This window comes from Sus scrofa, chromosome 5 (genome assembly GCF_054392235.1).
Source record: "Sus scrofa isolate SSC_HxYL_T2T_F1_AM1 chromosome 5, Sscrofa_HxYL_maternal_Yorkshire_Landrace_v2.0, whole genome shotgun sequence".
NCBI classification, from domain to species: Eukaryota; Metazoa; Chordata; class Mammalia; order Artiodactyla; family Suidae; genus Sus; species Sus scrofa.
The window spans coordinates 106565147-106585666 of NC_139387.1; the positions used below are offsets into that span (position 1 = coordinate 106565147).

Below are 20520 nucleotides of genomic sequence, written 5' to 3' on the forward strand. Positions count from 1 at the left end.
TCATCCAGGAAAACACTGTTAAACTATGATTTTAAAAGCTGTTAAACTATGATTACATTCAAGTTTTTCTATTCCCCCATTTTAGGAAAGATGCACAAAAAGGCTATAAAATAATATAAACACCTTAGAATAATTTTTTAGGTTCACTTTTTCCCATAAATTTTTACCTATAAAATTTTGTACTCAGAGGAAAGTTGGAAATAACGGCACGACAACCATATATTCTCCATTTCAATTAACCTACTGTTACCTTTTTGCCAGTTTGCTTTCTTTCTCTCACTCTGTGTATCTCTACATACTCACAATTTTACTTCTGCATACCTTTTCTAAGAGTTTTTAAAATAAAAAAATTCAAATGCAATTAACTCTTTTTCCACAAAAGCTTTTGTCAGTTTTGAGGGTGACTTCTGTTTTATACCCAGCCAAATTTCAGTTTACAATCATAATTTTTTATCTCCCAGATGTGACTAAATAATTTAAATTTCACATCCATCTGGGTTTTAAAACTGAGAAAAAGAGCAAACAATACTATCCATGTTCATACACCTTCCACGGCATGGGACACAGGATGTTGATACAGACTTTATAAAACGAAAGGAAAAAAGAACCAAAAGACTAAATAACCATCTAATCTGAGCCAGTGGTTTTGAAACTGTGTCTAACAGAGATACAGCATATGAAATGGATCAAAGAGAGGACTTTCCGGGCTGCTCTGGATGAAGGGTTGCAGGGGCTGAAGTCCCGGCAATGTCCTCTGTACTCTGCTCCTTGGGAACCTTCTCCGTCCAGGAAGCGCAGTTTGAATACTATTATTTTAATCCAACTGCAGAGTTTCCTGGCTTTTTAAAATCATAGCATTTTTGACCCTTTATAATACATTAAGAAACTGCTGTGGGGGAGAAATACCAAAATTCCTTACAAAATGGAGAAGGCTTTGGAAATGAACGCAAACTGTGCCAACTTTTAATGACAAAATAATTAAGCTTATTATCGTAGTAAATGCAGACCTTACAAATATTTTTAAACAGAATTTCTCTAAAACATATACCAGGAGTTCCTGTCATGGCTCAGTGAAAACGAATCTGCCTAGCATCCATGAGTACACAGGTTTGATCCTTGACCTTGCTAAGTGGGTCAGGGATCCAGCGTTGCAGTGAGCTATGGTGCAGGTCGCAGATGCAGCTCGGATCTGGCATTGCTGTGGCTGTGGTGTAGACCTGTGGCTACAGCTCCAATTGGACCCCTAGCCTGGGAACCTCCATATGCTGTGGGTGTGGCCCTAAAAAGCAAAATAAATAAATATATAAATAAAACATACACCACACAAAATTTTCACATACTTGCATTTTCAGCATTCAGTAAGACCATATTATAATCAAAAAGCTATGATAAAATACAAGTGATAGTGCATCAAATTTCATTTCTAAAATTACAAGAATATCTGATATTATCTCAAACGTTAATTCAAAATGACAATAATATCAACAACAAAAACACAGGAGAGCTATAAAGCAGCCATTATGTTCAAATAAATCAAATTATGAGATAGAAAGAACTTTGTACCTTTATGTGGGTTTTCAAACTCTTCAGATAAAAGGTGGTAGCAACAACCCACACTGCAAACTCCCTTGATTTCAGACTTGGAAGCGAATATTCGAAGAGTATTTGGAGCAAGATCACCACAAGTATGTAGACCTACCATCAAACAATCCTGAAAAAAATACATTTTGGAAATTAAGAGGAGAGGTAGAAAACATTTTGGGTGAAGATTTAAAATGTTCATTTGAATACGTAGAGCTTTTTAAAATGATGAAATTCTACCGAGAAAATATTCTATCTTTTATTGGCATAACAAATAATTATTTCCTTTACAGGCAAATGTCTGTGATCCTTTATCAGAACTGACATACTTTTAAGTTGATTTTCTAGTGTTTTTGGTTACGTATCCACTTGAATTCTCTCTGGTCTCTTTTACAACTAATGTTTGTTTAAAAATTGGACCAATCAAATGTAGCATGCACTACTAGGACAGACCTGTGATTTGAGACACGTTAATATCCTACCAGTTAATTTTAAAAATTCATTTCTTCACAAATTACCCATCAAAACTTACAAAAAAATTGTCATAAAAAACAAGTTTTGCTAAGTTAGCATTTCTACTCCAACACCGAAAAGTTTACTTTATTCATTCATTCAATTAAACATGACAATAGTAAACTCAACGTAAAAAGGTTTGCACTAAATCTTGTAACGTGAATTTTATGTAAAATGTCTATGTTTCCCCTACTTATCCGAAGCCTAATTTAAGTGCATACACCCACGGGACGGGTACACGCACACATCGCACACATCCACAGAGTCTTGATCAATGTACCATTGAACCCTTTACTTTCTTAATTTCCTCATCTGTAAAATGAGGCTAGTAATGCTATCTCACGTCAGTGGGTTGCTGCAAGACTCTAGTAAGTTAATACTGGTAAATGACTTACTACCATCTCTGACACAGAATATAGTTTAGTAAATGTTTTTATTCCTATCATCACAAACTATCATCATCATGTTATAAATTCAAAATAACAGACATCAAGTATATTTTTATAACTATCTTCAGAGCAAATACAATTGTTTCATTCATTTTGCCAAAAATGTTACTCAAGCCCAAATAATCTAAACATAGGTAGGGCTGAGGTGTAACCTTCCTAAGGAAAAAACCAGTATCTGTAAATTGCTTTGACCTGATAGACCACTCACTTGCTTCAATTACCATTCTCTTCAAAACACAACTTCTGGAGCATGGTGCAACAACTATTTTGCTCTTCTCAATGATTAGATGGTTTGGATAGGTTTTATTTAAATGTTAGAAATAAAAAAGAACTCAGAGAGGAAGGGCTTATTGCTAATTAAGGGTAGATAACAGAGATATAAATCTCTTTCTTTAAGCTTAGCTTAGTTCTCCCTAAAGATAACACAAAAAACATTTTATCTCATTCTTCATTGTACTCCTTATACAAATTTAATTCATAATATCAGCAGGTGACAAACAAAAACACACAATCAACATATTATCTTAACAGTAAACTATTTAAGTATGTTTGTGTTGTAGGGGAAGAGATGGGGGCATCGTTAATTCCGGCTATTAGGTTGTTAATTCACTCAGGACCCAGGAAGCAATCTTCTGGTATGTCTTTTATTAATCAAATTCCTCCAAGTTTGCTTACAGTTTTGATCATATATTTTCCAGAAGACTATGAAAAACATAAATATATGATAACAGGCACTAAAAATGTATATATTTTGAAGTCGGGTTAAAGTAATTGGAATTACCTTAACAGAAGATTAAAGCATAACGTAATTACTGATTTCATATATAGGAAAAACAATTAATGAGGATTAACCAATTTCTCATAGTTAGTAAACTCCAAAAATATTTGGGAAAAACAAAAATTCCCCATTCTAAATGACAAAATAACAAGTGCTGCTTAGCTACCAAACAAGGATTTAAATTTATAAAGAATTCTGGTATCTTTTTTATGCATTATTTAGGGAAGAATTTTCAAAAATTTAATAAGAGCAGAATATTCTAACTTCAAAGGCTGCCTTGTATTTTTAAAACAATGAGTTAGGCCAAATGATTTCTAGAAATTCCTCTACAATATTATTTAACATACAATGTTGCATTTGTTTAAGATACATTGTTTTTGTATTACATAATTTGACATGCCTGTAGTTCAAAAAAAGTTCAAAATTTTTATTCTTTTAATATTTTCGGCTGTGCCCATGGCATGTAAAAGTTCCCAGTCCAGAGATCGAACCTGTGCCAAAGCAGCAACCTCAGTTACTACAGTGACAATAACAGATCTTGAACCCGCAGCACCACAAGAGAAGTCCAAGTTCAAAATTTTTAGAACACTCAGAAGCTACTCTTGCTGAAGAAGACTGCATATTCGGTTACCAGGCCTAATAGTACATATAATATTTCCCTATATACTTCAAACTTAAATAAAATGTAAGAGGTTTCTGGGACTGGAATTTTAATAATCCATAAATTGTGTGAGAATTTAGCTGACTAGCTTTTTTATTACTCCTTCCGTCTGATTTAGACTTAAAAATTAGTAGAGGGCACTCCATTCTGGAAAACCGTAATTGTTAGATTATCAGACTCTGTACTTTTGTCAGATTTTGATAGCTATGGAAATCACAAAAGCCTGAATATAATTTTATTTTCTAGGTCCTTTTGATAAGTATAACCAAATAAGATATACAAGCGAAGGAAGCTATTGTTAAAACCTCAATTCTGTCTTAGAGCCTTTATATAAGTCAAATTAAGGAATTTAAAAATGAAATCACCTCCAGATCTTTAATAATATCATGTAGTTCTGAATCAGCAGTGATAAAAGATGTTAAAGGTGAATATACATTTGATTCATTTGACTTTGATGTCACTTTTCTTCTCTCTTTATTTGTTTCCAACATTTTCCTCTTGGGTGTTTGGGATGAAGTAGATTCTATGGCATTAATAGGTAAAAGGTCTCTAACAGAAAAGGCATTCTCAAAATACAAATTTTCTTCTCTATGTGAATGTACATGTAGGTTTTCCATTTGTTTTCTGATGTTGGAAATTACAGAGCCTGAAAAATCTGGCAAAAAATCTGAGGTTGACATTTTTTCTTGATTTGCAGTACTGCTGTTACCCACTCCCTCGGCATATGCGTTACATTCAATTTCATCCTGCAGCTTCCTTTCTTTTGCCGTTTGCAATGCCAGGGCACTGACATCTAATTTTGACCGTCTATGATAGACTCTCCAATGTTTCTTCAGTTTCCTGTTTCTCTCCTCAGCTCCATGAGTATTGGTATTTGAGGAATCGATTCCATAAACTTTTAAGCCATACTTCAAAGACAAAAAGGAGCTTAGGTAGCCTTTTCCAGAGCCTAGGTCAATTATCTAAAGAAAAACAGAATGCATTAAAAGGATTTTAGCCAGTAATAGAAAGCATTCTCAATATTTTTTTTTAAAACCCAGTAAATATATGGTTGTATAGTTTATATAACCTGCTATGCTTTTTTATTTTGTGATTACTATTAAAAACCAATAACTCTTATTGTTGATAGTCAACAGTTTAAGAGAAGTTCTACGCAGTGCAATTACAAACCAAGGAAAAGATGTAACAGACATAAATACTGGAAATGAAACATCTTTCTTCACAGATGACATGACTGCATCTGTAGAAAATTCTGAGGAATATATAAGAAAAGTTAACAGAACTAGTAAACGAATTTAGCAATGTTTCAAGATACAAGATCAACAGAAATAAATAACAAACTATCAGAACACACACAATATAACAGCAATTAGAAATAAAAATTATAAGTAATTGAATTAAAAAACATAAAAACAGAAACCTAGGAATAAAGTTAACAAAGGTTATACAAGACATATACCCTGAAAACTATAAAACATTGCATAGAAAAAATTTAAAAGAGCTAAATAAAGATATACTATGTTCATAAAACAGCAGATTCAACACTAAGATGGCAGTTCTTCCAAATTAACGTATACATTCAATGTAATTCCCAATCAAAATTTTTAAAGAAATTGACAAGAAGAGAATACAATTTATAAGAGAAGGAAAAATACCTTCAATTACCAAAACAATTTTGTTTTTTTATTTTTATTTACATTTTTGCTTTTCAGGGCCATACCCATGGCATATGGAGGTTCCTAGGCTGGGGGTTGAATCAGAGCTGCAGCCACCAGCCTATGCCACAGCCACAGCAATGTGGGATCCGAGCTGCATCTGCAACCTACACCATAGCTCATGGCAACACCAGATCCTTAACCACTAAGTGAGGCCAGGGACCAAAGCTGAGTCCTCATGGATACTACTCAGATTTGTTTCTGCTGAGCCACAACGGGAACTCCCCAAAACGATTCTGAAAAGAAAAAGTCTGAGAATTTTCACTGATTTAGGAATCAGTATAAAACTATAGTAATCGAAAGAGATATAAAAATCAATGGAAGAAACAGAGTTCAGAAATAGACCCATACTTATGTGGTCAACTAATTTTTGACAAAACAGTAAGGTAATGCAAAGGAGATAGTCTTTTCAACAAAGCTGCAACTCCAGCAGTTCAGCGCTAAGACTCCAATAGATGATGTCTCCTAAGTAAGTGTCTAGCTTACAAGTAACCCCCTATGCCCCCTTTTTAGTGTTAATCTCTAGGCTAGATATTATGAGAAGCACAGAACTATCATCTAACTAAAGATGCCACACCCGTATGCATGGATATAAGTGCTCTGTTGCAGAAACTCTATGAATCAACGTCCTCATATTGAATCACCAGAGAAAGCAAAGCTCTCCATTCCTTTCCTTCTACAAAACACACTCCCTAATGCCAATTAAAGGCTCCCTGCTGGCAACCAATGAGCTGTTTGTAAGCACCAGCATATGTGTTCCCACCAATACAGATGTTTTCTTACCAGGAAGTAATGGAGTTTGTTCCCTAATCTGTTTGTAACTATTCCCCTTGTGAATCAGAAAAATTCTGGTTGCAAGTAACACAACATCGAGTTTTGAACAGTGAAGAAAATTCATCTGCTTAAGAAATCTGGCATAGAGTGGCTGAATCATTCAGAGGCTTACCTTTGGGGCAACTTAATTGTAATCCCTCTGGTTGCAAGAAACTCTAAGATTTATGCCCTCATGATACCATATCTAAAAACCTTTCAATAATGGGCAAATTTTCCTAGAAAATCTATCAGCCAATTTGTAGCTTCTTGACCCAAATTGATTTTTATTCCTCCCCAAAGGGGCCTTTTAGTAACATACACAGTATTTGCAACAGAATGAAAAAACTCTGCAATTAAAGGTTACATAAATCAGGAGTTCCCCTAGTAGCTCAGTAGAAACAAATATGACTAGCATCCGTAAGGACACAGGTTGGATCCCCGGCCTTGCTCAGTGGGTTAAGGATCCAGCATTGCTGCGGCTGTGGTGCAGGCCAACAGCTAGAGCTCCAATTCGACCCCTGGCCTGGGAACCTCCATATGCTGTGGCTGCGGCCCTAAAAATGACAAAACAAAAAAACAAAGAAAAACAAACAAACAAAAAAACGAAGGTTACATAAATCATACACATTTCTGCTCTCAAACTATCTGATCGAATAGCGAAATCTCTAACATTTTCATCTCCTACCCCTGCCAACATTCTTTCCCTTCAGCGGACTATTTTACGGGTTTGAAGATAGAGGAGTCTCCAGCGGGAGGTATCTTCCTCATCTCCTAATTCTGCTTTGGAGACTTTCTCACAGAAACACTGTTACCCAGAGTGGTTACATTTCTTAACAGCAGGAGTAGGTACTACACCTCAGACAGAAGGGTTACTTTTTGTTGACCGACCTGGAGATTTAACTAACATTCTAGGCTAATGACTTCCAAACTGATAACTCCACTATGGAATTCTACCATGAATTTCACACGCACACATCCAACAGTGTACCTAACATTTCCACTTGAATGTCTTCAAAGCGTCTCAAATTGAACATGTTCAAAACTAAGCTCTGGATATTCTCTATAAAACTCACGTCCTGGTGAGGAACAGGACTCCCCTCTCTCTCCCACAGCCTCCATCTGAACTGTGAGCAAATCCACAGTCTTACCAAGGGTGTTCATACTAACTGCACCCTAAGTCTCCCCAATTATCTCACTGCTCCCACTTTCACCTCTGAGTCTGCTCTCAAGCAAGCAAAACAACAGCTTATCACGCCACCCCTCTTAATAAACTCTCATCACTTCCCTAACCTTATCTCCTACTACTAACCTCTGGTACTAAGTTTTTTGCCTCAACTCTGGAAGCTCATGCTCAGGTACGAGATAATTTCTAAGAAGAACCAGACCGAATGTCTACAAAGAATACAGTGAAGAGTGCAAAGATAATGGAAATATTTGTTTCATAACACTCAGCAGAGGAGAGTGATCCAGCGGCTCTGAAGGCTTCGCTTCTCATTCAGGACATAAGCCCAAATCGTTACGATGGCGTCGAAGACTCTACGACTTCATGACCTGCTTCTATCACCTACATCCCAGCTCCCACTACTCTGCCCTTGCTCTCTCCACTAGAGTTAATCTGGCTTCTTGGGTGTTTTAAGAATATGCCAAGTAGATTCCCAACTTTAGGGCCAATGAAAATGTTCTTTCCTCCATCTAACAAGTTTTTCATCCAGATATTCTAATGGATTACTCTCAAGTCTGGAAGGAGGTCTTAACTCAAACAGCGAGGTCTTAACTTACACCTCCTTTCCCAATAAGCTTTAATCTCTCATCTCTAAATCAGCTACTTCCTTGTTGTTTATTTTTTCTCTTTAAAGTATATTGACGTACATAATAAAATATACCTTTGATGATCTTATTATCTATCTTTCCTCATTAGGATAGAAACGCCATAAGGGCAAAGCAGTGTTTTGTTCACTCCTGTAGCTTCAGCATCTATAATGATACCTCATACATGGTAAGAGCTAAAGAAATATTGGATAAATGCATGCAAGTATGAATGAATGAGCATATTTTAGACATAAAAAATCAAGAGGGTGTTCCCGTCGTAGCTCAGTGGGTAATGAACCCAACTAAGATCCATGAGGATGTTGATTTGATCCCTGGCCTCACTCGGTGTGTTAAGGATCCGGCACTGCCGGGAGCTGTGGTGCAGCTCACAGACGCGGCTCTCTGATCTTGCCTTGCTGTGGCACGGGCTGCAGCTGTAGCTCTTATTCGACCCCTAGCCTGGAAACTTCCATATGCCACAAGTGTGGCCCTAAAAAGCAAATTAAAAAAAAAAATTAAGTAAGAAGGGAATGGGAATGAGAAGGGCAAAGGTTTTTGGTACATAAGGAGCAGCATGGTTGAAACAAAAATGAATTTTTTTTCTTCTCTTGTTCTCTATGGTCACTAGCAAAGTTAAGATTTCAGTATGAGTTTCCAACTATCCCCATGAAATCTACATCTATTAAATCTGCATTTAAAAAATAAAAATAGGACATACATAAGAAATTTTAAATTTAGCTACTGAGAATCGGATATTGCTATCAAGAAATTTCAAGAAAGACCCTATAAGCCTTTAATTCAGGGTATTTCATTCACTGGGAGCAATCTTCACTACTATGAAAAAAGTTCCTTTAGAACAGGTCTAACATGATTATCTTATGGTATTTCAAAATTTTTTTCTCTGCCCTTTAGAAATAAATCTTCTTGATTAATTTAGTTGTTTATTGTGTAATATTTCATATAAATAAAAAATAATATATGCAGTCAAAATATAAACTTAGGAGGCATGACAATAAACGGCCCTTAAAGATTTAAGTATAGGTGACTTATTTGGAAGGTTAAGAAAACAGTGACAGGGTAAAAACAAAGAGAAAAAAGAGAAGGAAGGCAATCCAATAAAAGGTGTCTTCTTAAGCAAAACACTACTTTAAGACAATCTGGGTTTAACTGAACAGAAAACTGAGAGCCAGTGTAGAACACATACCTCAGAACCATCCTACTTGGAGAGTTTGGAAATTGATGTTATTTGTTTATGAACTTGTATTAGTCATTGATGCAAGGAGGAATTAGTCTTCAGACCTAGTATGAAGGCTTCACTTTAACAGCCAGAGAAAACCCACAGAACTTAACAGGAAGAAAGAAGGCTGGCACACCACGAGATGGTAGAGCCCAAGGTACTTGCGTAAGGCATCCAGTAGCACTGCTACATCCGGGAACCCAGCAGCCATCCTAAGAACTAGAATATTAGTATTTCCACTGCATATAACTGCCTATCGCATCCCCCTGCTTCACCTTCCAAAGGTAGCAACTATTCTCAAATTATTGTTTATGATTCCCCTGCTTCTTCTTCTTTTTTTTTTTTTTGTCTTTTTGCTATTTCTTGGGCCGCTCCTGTGGCATATGGAGGTTCCCAGGCTAGGGGTCCAATCGGAGCTGTAGCCGCCGGCCCACGCCAGAGCCACAGCAACACAGGATCCGATCCACACCACAGCTCATGGCAATGCCGGATCCTTAACCCACTGAGCAAGGGCAGGGATCGAACCCGCAATCTCATGGTTCCTAGTCGGATTCGTTAACCACTGCGCCACGACAGGAACTCCCCCTGCTTCTTTAATATTTTTTGCATAGATTTTTTTGCTTAAAGAATATACTGTTATTTTGCTTAAGAGCTTTTTAAAAATGATACCATAAAACACGTTATCTTCTGTAAGTTACTTATTTTTCCCATTCGATTCTATGTTTCTAATGTTCATGCATGTGCTATGCACGTTTTACTGCGTACTTGCCCTCTGCTCCAGCTGAGTAGTGCTGCCATGGTGAGCCTGTTACCGATCCTGATAGGTCCTGCTCAGGTATAACATACTGGAGAAAAAACTCAAACTACTGCCTTAGCGCTTACCTTTAGCCCCTGCCCTAGAGCTCTATGTTGCCATAAGTGGTTCTGCCTGCCTGGCCCAAGTTCTGATAGTTTTCTAATCGCCCTCAAACACTCCACAAGTCTGGGAGAACACAAGGAAAAGATTCTAACACCGAATAAAAACTGAAGCAGGGAAAATCCTCCATTACCTCCATAGATGTTCTTATAGGGATCAGAAAAATAACTTACTATTTTTGTAAGCCAGGAATAAGAAAAATAACTTCCTATTTTTATAGGCCAAGGCAGGCAATCACTGATTTTATTTTAACATCTGTTTTCAGAGATCACTGCCTTTCATGAAGGCTATGTTTCACAACAGGAGTTCATTGTAATTCTGACACTGAAAGAATCCCAGCTCCAAACACAGTGTCGCTGTGTTACGAGCATTAGGCAGGTGCCAGCCCACAGCTTGGTAACCCAGGCCCTTGAGAAGACCTAGTGGCCAACAATTCTGCACAATGTCATCGTCCTAATGCCACCTCAAACTGGAGTCACCACATAAGAAAAAGAGAATTCCCCTTAGCTTTTAACCACTCTGAAGAGAGCGAAATCTGTGGCAAACATTAACCGTCATATTTCATCTTTAGCATAAATTTGTTAAAACTGCAGTATATTGGGAAATCAGAGTGCATATTTAAAGGATCAGATATGATGTGTCACCTCTCACATAAGCCATTACTTAATGACATTTCAAAGGCGAGGCAGTAATAGCAGAAAAGGAAATCTGAAGGATACAAAAAATAGCAATAATTTTAACACCTAAATATACAGGGAAATACTCTTACCTGCTTTACTCCATAATAATCAGCAACACTGCTGATAAGCTCCGACATTGCCTGAACTTCATGAGACTTTTTCAAATTCATAAACTCATCTGGCTTCACATTTTTATCTTAACAAAAATAAGACAAAAATAAAATACGGCTATTAGAGAAACATAATTTAGTAAGAATCATCAGTTGACACTTACGTTTTCTGTAATTACCTATGAAAATAATATAGAGAGCCTATTGTGGTATCTGTACGATAAATCTGTTAGTTTAGCTGCCATGAATCAAATTCGAAATAATAAAATGAAAAGACCCACAGAGCACTATTAGAAATGCTTCCTGAAACCAATCAATTAACTACACAGGGAAAGACTGATAACTAGACCAGGAGGAAGGAAGAAAACACGGAGACCCATGGCTAGGTTGTTCTGTTCGACACGGCGCGTGGGAAACCCGCTCACTAGAGTCAGTCAGCCTATCAGGGCTCAGGATACGAGGTGGAACAGTAAATGAAGAACGTGTTGCTTAAGGAAGTCCCCTTGTGGCTCTGCGGTAATGAACCCAACTAGTGTTCACGAGGACACAGGTTCGATCCCTGACCTCGCTCAGTGGGTTCAGGATCTGCAGTTGCTGTGAGGTATGACGTAGGTTTGTGTTGCTGTGGCTATGATGTAGGCTGGCAGCTGCAGTTCCAATTGGACGCTTAACCTGGGAACTTCCAGATGCTGCGAGTGCAGCCCTAATAAGCACATACACACACACACACACACAAAAAAAAAAAAAAAAAAAAGGAAAAAAGAAGAAAAACATGTTGCTTAAAAAAACAATATATTGCTTCTAAATGCCTAAAAAAACACACACACACACACAAACACACTTACCAGTTCTCTGTTTTTGATTTCCTTGGAGGGCTACAAGCAACTGTTCTAAAGGAGTACATATTCCCAAGTTTTGTACAGAATAACATTTTGCAGCCAGAGCAAAGGCTTCCACACTCACCAGCTTCTGGGAAGTTTCACAAAATACTTTTGGAAAATCAGTACTATCTAAAAAAATCAGGATTAAAAAGAGAAATGTTAGGAACAAAATAAATAACAGCTAATTTGTCTGATAAATGAAAAACACTGATCTTATAATAAATTACATTTTCATTTTGGTGTGAATTTTGACAATATTACTAATGGTTCCATTAAATTTATTATTTAAACTATTAGGCATTTGTAACACCCACTATTCTCTTAATACATTATACAATTATATACTTAGATTCCAAATTAAAACTTGGCCTTTTTGTTGTTTCCAGAGCCAAAAAAGAAAGAAGTTTAAAACCCTGCTAAACTGTAATGTGGTCTTTAAATTTATGAACGGTCCTGGCTGAGGCACAGCTGTGAGTTTAAGGGAGGTCAGTTTATGCGATACGTTACCCCCTGTCCACGCGGCATGTAGAACAACAGCAATATCCCCAGTGGTATGTTATTATAACACAGTTCTTGCACCATTTGGACCATGCAGAATTGTGGGGGGGTATGTATATGTGCTTCATGCACCATCAATATGAGTTCTAAAACTAATCAGGTTATGATGAGGTGAAAACGGTTCGTTTTCCTCCAATGATCAGTTTTAAACCAGTGTCTAAGATTCACCCGGAAACTACTGGTAGTTGCAGAAGGCTCCCTCCCTCAGAAGAGTATGCATGGTAGGTAAGCTGCCACACCGTTCGCAACATCCAGCGGCCTCTGCACGAGGATCACCCCCCCTGCTGAACCCAGATGCGGCTACACCTCGCCAAGGTGAACTCTGCCGGTTTCAGGCAGAAGTTGGAAGAATATCAAAAGAGTCACAACATTTTCTTTCTCCGGAACTATAATCACTGAAGCATGTGTCAGGTAGAGAACCTGCCTCAGCCTGAGTCCTCCAGGGATGACAGCAAAGACATCACTGCTGTCAAACTACAAGGAACATGCAGCACACATGAAGAGGACACACGGCTGCGTAATCCTGCCTGTTCTAACAGATACACAGCAGTATACATTTACTTTTTTTATTTTTTCAGTTTCATTTTCCTATAATCATTTTTTTTGTTTGTCTTTTTGCCTTTTTCTAGGGTCGCTCCCGCAGCATATGGAGGTTCCCAGGCTAGGGGTCTAATCGGAGCCGTAGCCACCAGCCTACAGCACAGCCCCAGCAACGCGGGATCTGAGCTGCATCTGCGACCTACACCACAGCTCACAGCAACGCTGGATCCTTAACCCACTGAGCAAGGCCAGGGATCGAACCCGCAACCTCACGGTTCCTAGTAGGATTCGTTAACCACTGAGCTACGATGGGAACTCCCCCCTACAATCATTTTTGATGCATGTTTATGAAAGTTAGAGGCATTCTAATTTGTATGTAGTGGATCAAAGAAACTCTTTGGATGGACTAGTCCGACTGAGTCCATTTACTGAAAGTTATTTTTAATAACTAAAAAAATACATCCAGTGGTTAAATAAAGTATTTAAAATGTTCACCTGACAAACGCATGGTGCAATTCAGGGAACAACTTTGATTCTACCAGAAAAAACATACCATATGTTATGAAGTCCATTCTAGTGAGCTGACCCTCCTAAGTTACCTATGACATAAAAAACCTACCTAAACACAAAGAGTAATGATACTCCCTGGCAAAAATTATAAGCAAGAAAACTGATGAAGGCTTGTAGGATGCTAAATAAAAACTGCATGTTTAGGGAGTTTCCGTTGTAGCTCAGCAGAAACAAATTCAACTAGTGACCATGAGGTTGCGGGTTTGATCCCTGGCCTCACTCAGTGGGTTAAGGATCTGGTGTTGCCCTGAACTGTGGTGCAGGTTGCAAACATGGCTCAGATCCTGTGTTGCTGTGGCTGTGGAGAAGGCTGGCAGCTGTAGCTCTGATTCAACCCCTAGCCTGGGAATATCCATATGCAGCGCATGCCTGAAAAAACAAAAACAAAACAAAACAAACGTACATGTTTAGGACAGAATCTTTTGAAACCCAAAGCTATTAAGTTGATGGTAGTAATGTTTGTCAAATCAATAAGAATAAAGTCAGTAGATGCATGACCTCCATTTCTAAATCAACTAAATAGAAATGCAAACTATAAGATCACCACAGTGAATTTATTTAAGATACATTTTATGTATTATATAAAGTTCTTTGGACCATTTACAAACTGAATTTACTAACACAGCCAAAGGTAATAAAATCCACATCAAAATATTTAGGCATGATACAGAGGGGGAAATTCAGTCAACTATTAAGTGAGACTCTCAGGTTTAAGTGCAGTCTCAACATCCCCAGCTTCCAAGGCAGTAATTTCTTAGAGTGTGATAGAATAAGAGTATTGCATCTCAGTGCAGAGGGACTATTATAGTAGTCGGTTATTGGACAATGTTGCCAACAGAAAGAAATGTGATGTTTCTGTTGGAGAAGTAAAGGTTCAAATCAATTTAACTATCCTATTGAAAATACTTGAAAAAAGTCCAACCTAAGCTGAATGAATGTTGTTAATTTGGTTTTAATTATAAGCCTCCTAGTAATTTCAGAAATTTGGAGATCTAAATTGCAAAGATATTATCTTTTTAACAATGCTTACTTTTACAAAAAGGATGGTGTTTTGATTCAGTCCATTAGTTTATGTCATTTAGGCCTACAGCAGTTTATTCAGAGAGTCTAGAAAGGTGTAAAAAAATCTTTTTGAATTACAAAAATACAGTTTTGTACTTTGTGTTCAAATGATCCAGTTGGTACCTTGCATTACTTGTGATTTTTAGGGATTCAGAGAGAGAGGGGTCAACAACCTTGCCTTTACTTTTCACTTGGAAACGTTACAGGGCAGGGCAATGGCATTTGCAGTCTTCACAGCGTGTCCCTAGGTACTTGTATACTGAGTCTGGGTTTGGCAACCGGCAAAACAGAAACCACAGTGCTACTCAACTTATTTAGTTAATTCTTAGTTAGATTTTTTTACACAGGGAAAGCTTTAAGGTTGATGCCCATTGCACCTGCACATTATGTGGCTTGATTATTTTGTCAATATCCCCCTCTACTGGAAGTACCAGTTCTGCTTTATCACACACTTTTCTTTCTTTCTCTTATTTTTTGTACACCCTACACTACTTCAAGGAAGTTTCTTACAAGACAGGTTATGTGGGCATGAGGGAGCAAAGATAGCAAAGAAGCAAGGAAGACATTAATTCTACCAGTATGAGACCAGGATATCCCTAAGTATCTTTTTTTTTTTTTTAAACAGCAGAGGTCACTGTACAAGGACAGATAGAAAAGATACACATACACATATTGGCTTATGAAAATCTCAAGGGAGAGAAATGAATAATAACGTTTCAAAGCTAAAAACAGAACAGACTAATTGAATATATAATATTTATATTTAATATAAACAAAGTTTCAAAACTAAATACTTGATATCTTACTTGAATATCTATCACTGTAAGGAAAACAGAGTCCTGCTGGGATTCACAATTATCTCATCACTATTGCTTCTAACATTTATTGCACATATACTATGTGTCAGGCACTGTGCCAAACAGCTTCCATTTAATGGACCAGTCGTATAAGCTAGTTGCATAGGGCTCCTATCCCCATTTAGAGAGAAACAAATCAAGAACTTAGAAAGGCTGCAATTCAGCCAAGTTCACACAAAGTATCGAGGCATGTGAACCAAGACTGTTCAGACCTTGCTTTTAATTCCCACATTTGATCAACATGCCACAGCAGTGAGTTCAGCGAGCAACAAACGAAATCAAGAAAGGCAGCAATTTTTAAAAAGTTCTAGGCAGATCTGACTGTCAGAATCAGGAGTAGCGAGAATTTCCTCTGGCAAAAATCAGTATATGGTAATATCTTAAGACAGTTCAAACTCACTTTATCTTCTTTCACTTGCCTCCCCTCAAAATCTCTCTCTTTATCAGAGTGAGTTTTGATAGTCTGAGAGAGAGGATGAGAAAAAGAATGTACATATTCCTCTGACTGGGTTGCTATGTTGTCCAGCAGCAATTGACACAACACTGCAAATCAACCATTCTCTAATACAAATAATTTTGTTTAAAAAAATCAAGAAATTAAAAGAGTAATTTCTACATATAAAACAACTGACTAGTCTGAAAAAAGAAATTAAAAGTTTTTATAAGATAAAATTTATTTCTAGGAACAAAGCAACCCTGCTGCCCCAGGCCCAGGTGAAAAGCAGTAATACCCTGCATATAGCCGGTATTCAGTAAGTAGGGAATAAACGAAGAAAGGAATGAATGGAAAGCAATTCCTCAATACGTTTACTATGGTAGTACGAACGGCTACACTGGGAGAAAAAACTCTATGGTTCTGGGACAGCAGTGATCCCGGGGCCACGAGGACTTCGGCAGCACCGCTGAGCCAGTTACAAGAGCGTAAACCTCAGCTCAGTCCTCGAGTTTACAATCATAATGTGAGGCAAAAGTAATTTAAAACATTTGGAATGCAATGCAAGATAAAAGGCAATTATGTGCTCAATTTTGACCTTAAGACTGTTATAGGGTTAGGGCAAAGGTCACAAGTGTTATTATCACACAGCCTAGAAATACTCTGTGGTGCAGAATTTCAGGAAGAAATCAAAAGGGCCCTCTTTTGTTGGGGGGGCTGGTATGCAGCTGCAACATGCAAAAGTTCCTGAGCCAGAGACTGAACCTGCATCACAGCAATGACAATGCCAGATCCTTAACCTGCTGAGCCACCAGGGAACCCCGGCAGGACCCTTTCAACAACCATCTTCACGAGGTCACAGAAATGTTGTGGACTCACTTCTGCACGAAGGTCCTACAGGTGTCTCCAATTCAAAAGGCCCCAAACTGAACGGAACGTTCTCTTGCTCACCAAACCTTTCCCTTCTCCTACTTCGCATCCTGTTTAATGGAGTCATCAGTCACCCAGTGCTGAAGTTAAAAGACTCCACATTATCTTGAGTACCACCTCAACCCACATATCCAGTCGCCCATTTATCCCGATGTAAAAATGTCTTTCACGTGGGAGCCGCCTCCTCGCCCCCATCACTGCCATGCTTCAAACTCTATTAAATAAAGTACCACCAGCGTTACCGCAATAGTTTCCACAGATGATTTGCAGTCCTTATCAATACAACTCCCATAGCACAAGCTCGATAAGTCTGGTTGAGCTGAACTGAACATGTTTTTCATGTTTTCTTTTTTATCATTTATTTTTACATATATATTTTTTCTACTGCACAGCATGGTGACCCAGTTACACATACATGCGTGCATTCTTTTTTCTCACATTAAGTGTTCCATCATAAGTGACTAGACAGGGTTCCCAGTACTACACAGCGGGATCATGTTTTCTGAAACGGAAATTTATTTATATCCCATCCAAGTTTAATTATACGGCTGAAGATTCTGGCTTCCACAACAGTTGTCTTTAGGCTTCAATCTTTTACACTTGTTTAGTAGACTTCAATCAAAAATTAAAGCTGTCCCAGAGTTCCCTGGTGGCTCAGTGGGTTAAGGATCCACAGTGGGTTAAAGATCCAGTGTTGTCACTGCTGTGGCTCAAACTGGATCCCTGACCTAGGAATTTCTACATGCCGTTGGAAACAGGCAAAAATTTTTTAAAAAATTAAAGCTGTCTTGTTGAACTATGAAAATTATAGATAGGATGTATTAAATTTTATGAATGTTTGAGATATATCCATAACCCTACACTCTATGTAAGGAGGAAAACAGAATATACACTAGTGCTTTTTTGAATAAAGCAATGTGTATCACTCAGTCATGTGCTAGGAAACTTTTGCATAAGCTCCAGCATAAGTTACGGCTGCATACGAAATGAAAGCAATACGTTATTTCAACACGTAAACCATGCTCTTAGAAAGAATGAGATACAGTTAGCAAAAACTTGATACGCATATCCTTACTGTGCCAAAATTAACATCACACTGAATGTATACTGTACATGTAACCATTTCAAAAGCATGTTCACATTTAACCAAATTATTTACAAAAATGAAATTAAACATAAAAATAGGAAGATCTAACCACAGTATTACTACCCTAACAGATCCTTTCCATAGTTTTAAGTTGAAGGAAAATAAAAATATCATAGAAAGAAGCAGCAGTTTAGAAAATTGATTTGGTATGTAAAAAAATAAACACCTGTGGGATACCTACTATGTGAAAGGTAATACCCGAACCTGAAAAAGCTAATTTGATCCATCTAGGAGACACGGTGTCGTGTCATTTACACAGCCTGTGGACAAATAGTCAATGTGGATTCGAGAGGGCTCAAACATCCCAGTTAGAATTCTTTTGGGACGCCACATGGGACACCTTACTTCGGCACTTGAACTTGTTTTTTCCCTCTGATACCGTCTTCTCTCAGACATTTTCATGGTTCTCATTCTCATTTCCTTCAGGTCTTTACTCAAACATCATCATTTCAGTGCAAATCTCCCTGGCAGTCCTATCTGAAACTACAACCCCACTCAGCTCTGATTCCTCACCGATTCGCTACCAATTTTTTTATAGCACTTATCACCATCTGGCATAGTAAGTACGATGCAAGAGGACACAGATTTTTACTCACTGCCACATCTCAAGAACCTAGAAGAATGGCTGTCATAGCAGGTACTCAGTGAATGAACCAGGAAATGAATAAAGACCAGGTCTGAATTCTGGTTCTCAGGGTCTATGAGCAATCCATTTTTCTGCTCTCAGGGTTTAGGAGCAGTCCATTTTTCTGCTCTAGGACTTGATTTCTTTATAAAGAGGGGAAATAACAATTTTACAAAGTCTCAAGGAATATAAATACAGGAATACACCCACAGCATGCTAAAACAGAGCCTAGCACACAGCAGGCAACTCCCAAGCCACAAAGTCCAAACTAAGGAACCCAGTGTCCTAGCAAACATTTGCGACTTTGTTAGAAAATGGGTAGAAAATATCCAAATATTTAGGCCTTGAAAACCACATAGGCTACGAGAGAAGAAAGCAACGATGAGGACAAATCCTCAGTTTCTAAATGCGGGGCTGCAGAAGAAAGGCAGTGTGAGGTCTGGAAGCTGGCTGGATCTCCGGCACAAGGACGAAAGCATGACCGGGGACAGGGGAGCTGCAACGGGAGACGAGACGTCGAAGTACGATGGCCAGCACTGGTCCCACAGGGTAAGGAGGTCAGAGCAAGAGCTCTCTCCATGTTTCCGAGCCCGGGGGTTAGCACGTCCTAGAATCAGTGTGAAGGCTCAAGAGAGAATTTTACTACTGAGGCTATTTCTCACTGAATTTGATGTGAAATTTGGGAGACAAATGATAATCCTGACTATGCCTTAAAGACCTAAGATACAGAGTTTCAAATCGGCTTTACTACAGTGCTTTAATTTTCTGCCTGTCTCTATTTTCGGAAAATAAACAAAACCAAGAGATAGATTACTAGAAAGTCCATAACTTTAAATTCCATTTAAAACTAGAAGCATTGAAGAATTAGTTAAATATTTGTAAACACTTTCTGAAAAATAAATTCAACTTCATAATCAGTATTGATTTTGTTAGCAAAATACAAAATAAATTCTAGATTGTAAAGCTTTAAAAACTGATTTGCAATTGTAAAGAATACTTTTAAAAATGAACCTATTTCAGTGCAGTAAGAATCTATTTGCTCTTCTTTTGTTCCTACCACAGACATCTCATTTCCTACTTCTGCTGTATTTTCTGTGGGCTGCACCACGGTGCCTCGTGGCGGCTGTGTCTCAGTAACTAACACTGCCACTGATCTCTCACTGAAAAGACCACTATTCCTTTCCCTACATAGACTGACTTGAGCCTAGACTTCCGGGATTTCAAGAAGAAAAAGAATGTCCAGTTTGCTGTTTATCATTATTATTATTATTTTTGGCCAAGCCTAGCACACGCAGAAGTTTCCAGGCCAGGGATGAAATCCACACCACAGCAGTGACAATGCCAGACCCTTGTCCCCTAGGCCATCAGGACTTCCAGTGTGTTTATTATTGAGGCAGGAAAAATAAGGGCTTTTTTGTCCCAGGTAAACAGTAATTATAAGTATAATTAAATTACTAGCAAGGGACTTTGAGAGAGTAAAATTAAGTCATACTTCTCTTTTAAAACTGTATTTTCCCATTGTGTACTCATTAACTTGAGTTTAATTTCACCTGCTATTCTATTCCAAACTCCATTACTTTTATTTCAACATTAACACAAAAGAGATGTGTCTACTCTACAGTCTCTTAACTGTATTCAGTTATAATCATTTGCCA

The 20520-nt window shown here is 37.8% G+C and overlaps 1 protein-coding gene across 17 annotated transcripts in view; it reads right to left on the reverse strand.

Annotated features, from left to right (window-relative positions):
- Positions 1-20520, reverse strand: part of METTL25 (methyltransferase like 25) — a 132461-nt gene that overhangs the window by 96610 nt on the left and 15331 nt on the right. For all 17 annotated transcript variants that reach the window (XR_014804579.1, XR_014804576.1, XR_002344285.2 and 14 more), the window contains exons 2-5: positions 12108-12272; positions 11242-11348; positions 4348-4944; positions 1564-1711 (exon numbers count right to left, since the gene is read on the reverse strand). Coding sequence is in view for 5 of the 17 variants with exons in the window: in XM_084957687.1 (XP_084813813.1) it covers positions 1564-1711; positions 4348-4944; positions 11242-11348; positions 12108-12272 (1017 nt within the window). In the remaining 12 variants the exon portion in view is untranslated. The remainder of the gene's footprint in view (positions 1-1563; positions 1712-4347; positions 4945-11241; positions 11349-12107; positions 12273-20520) is intronic.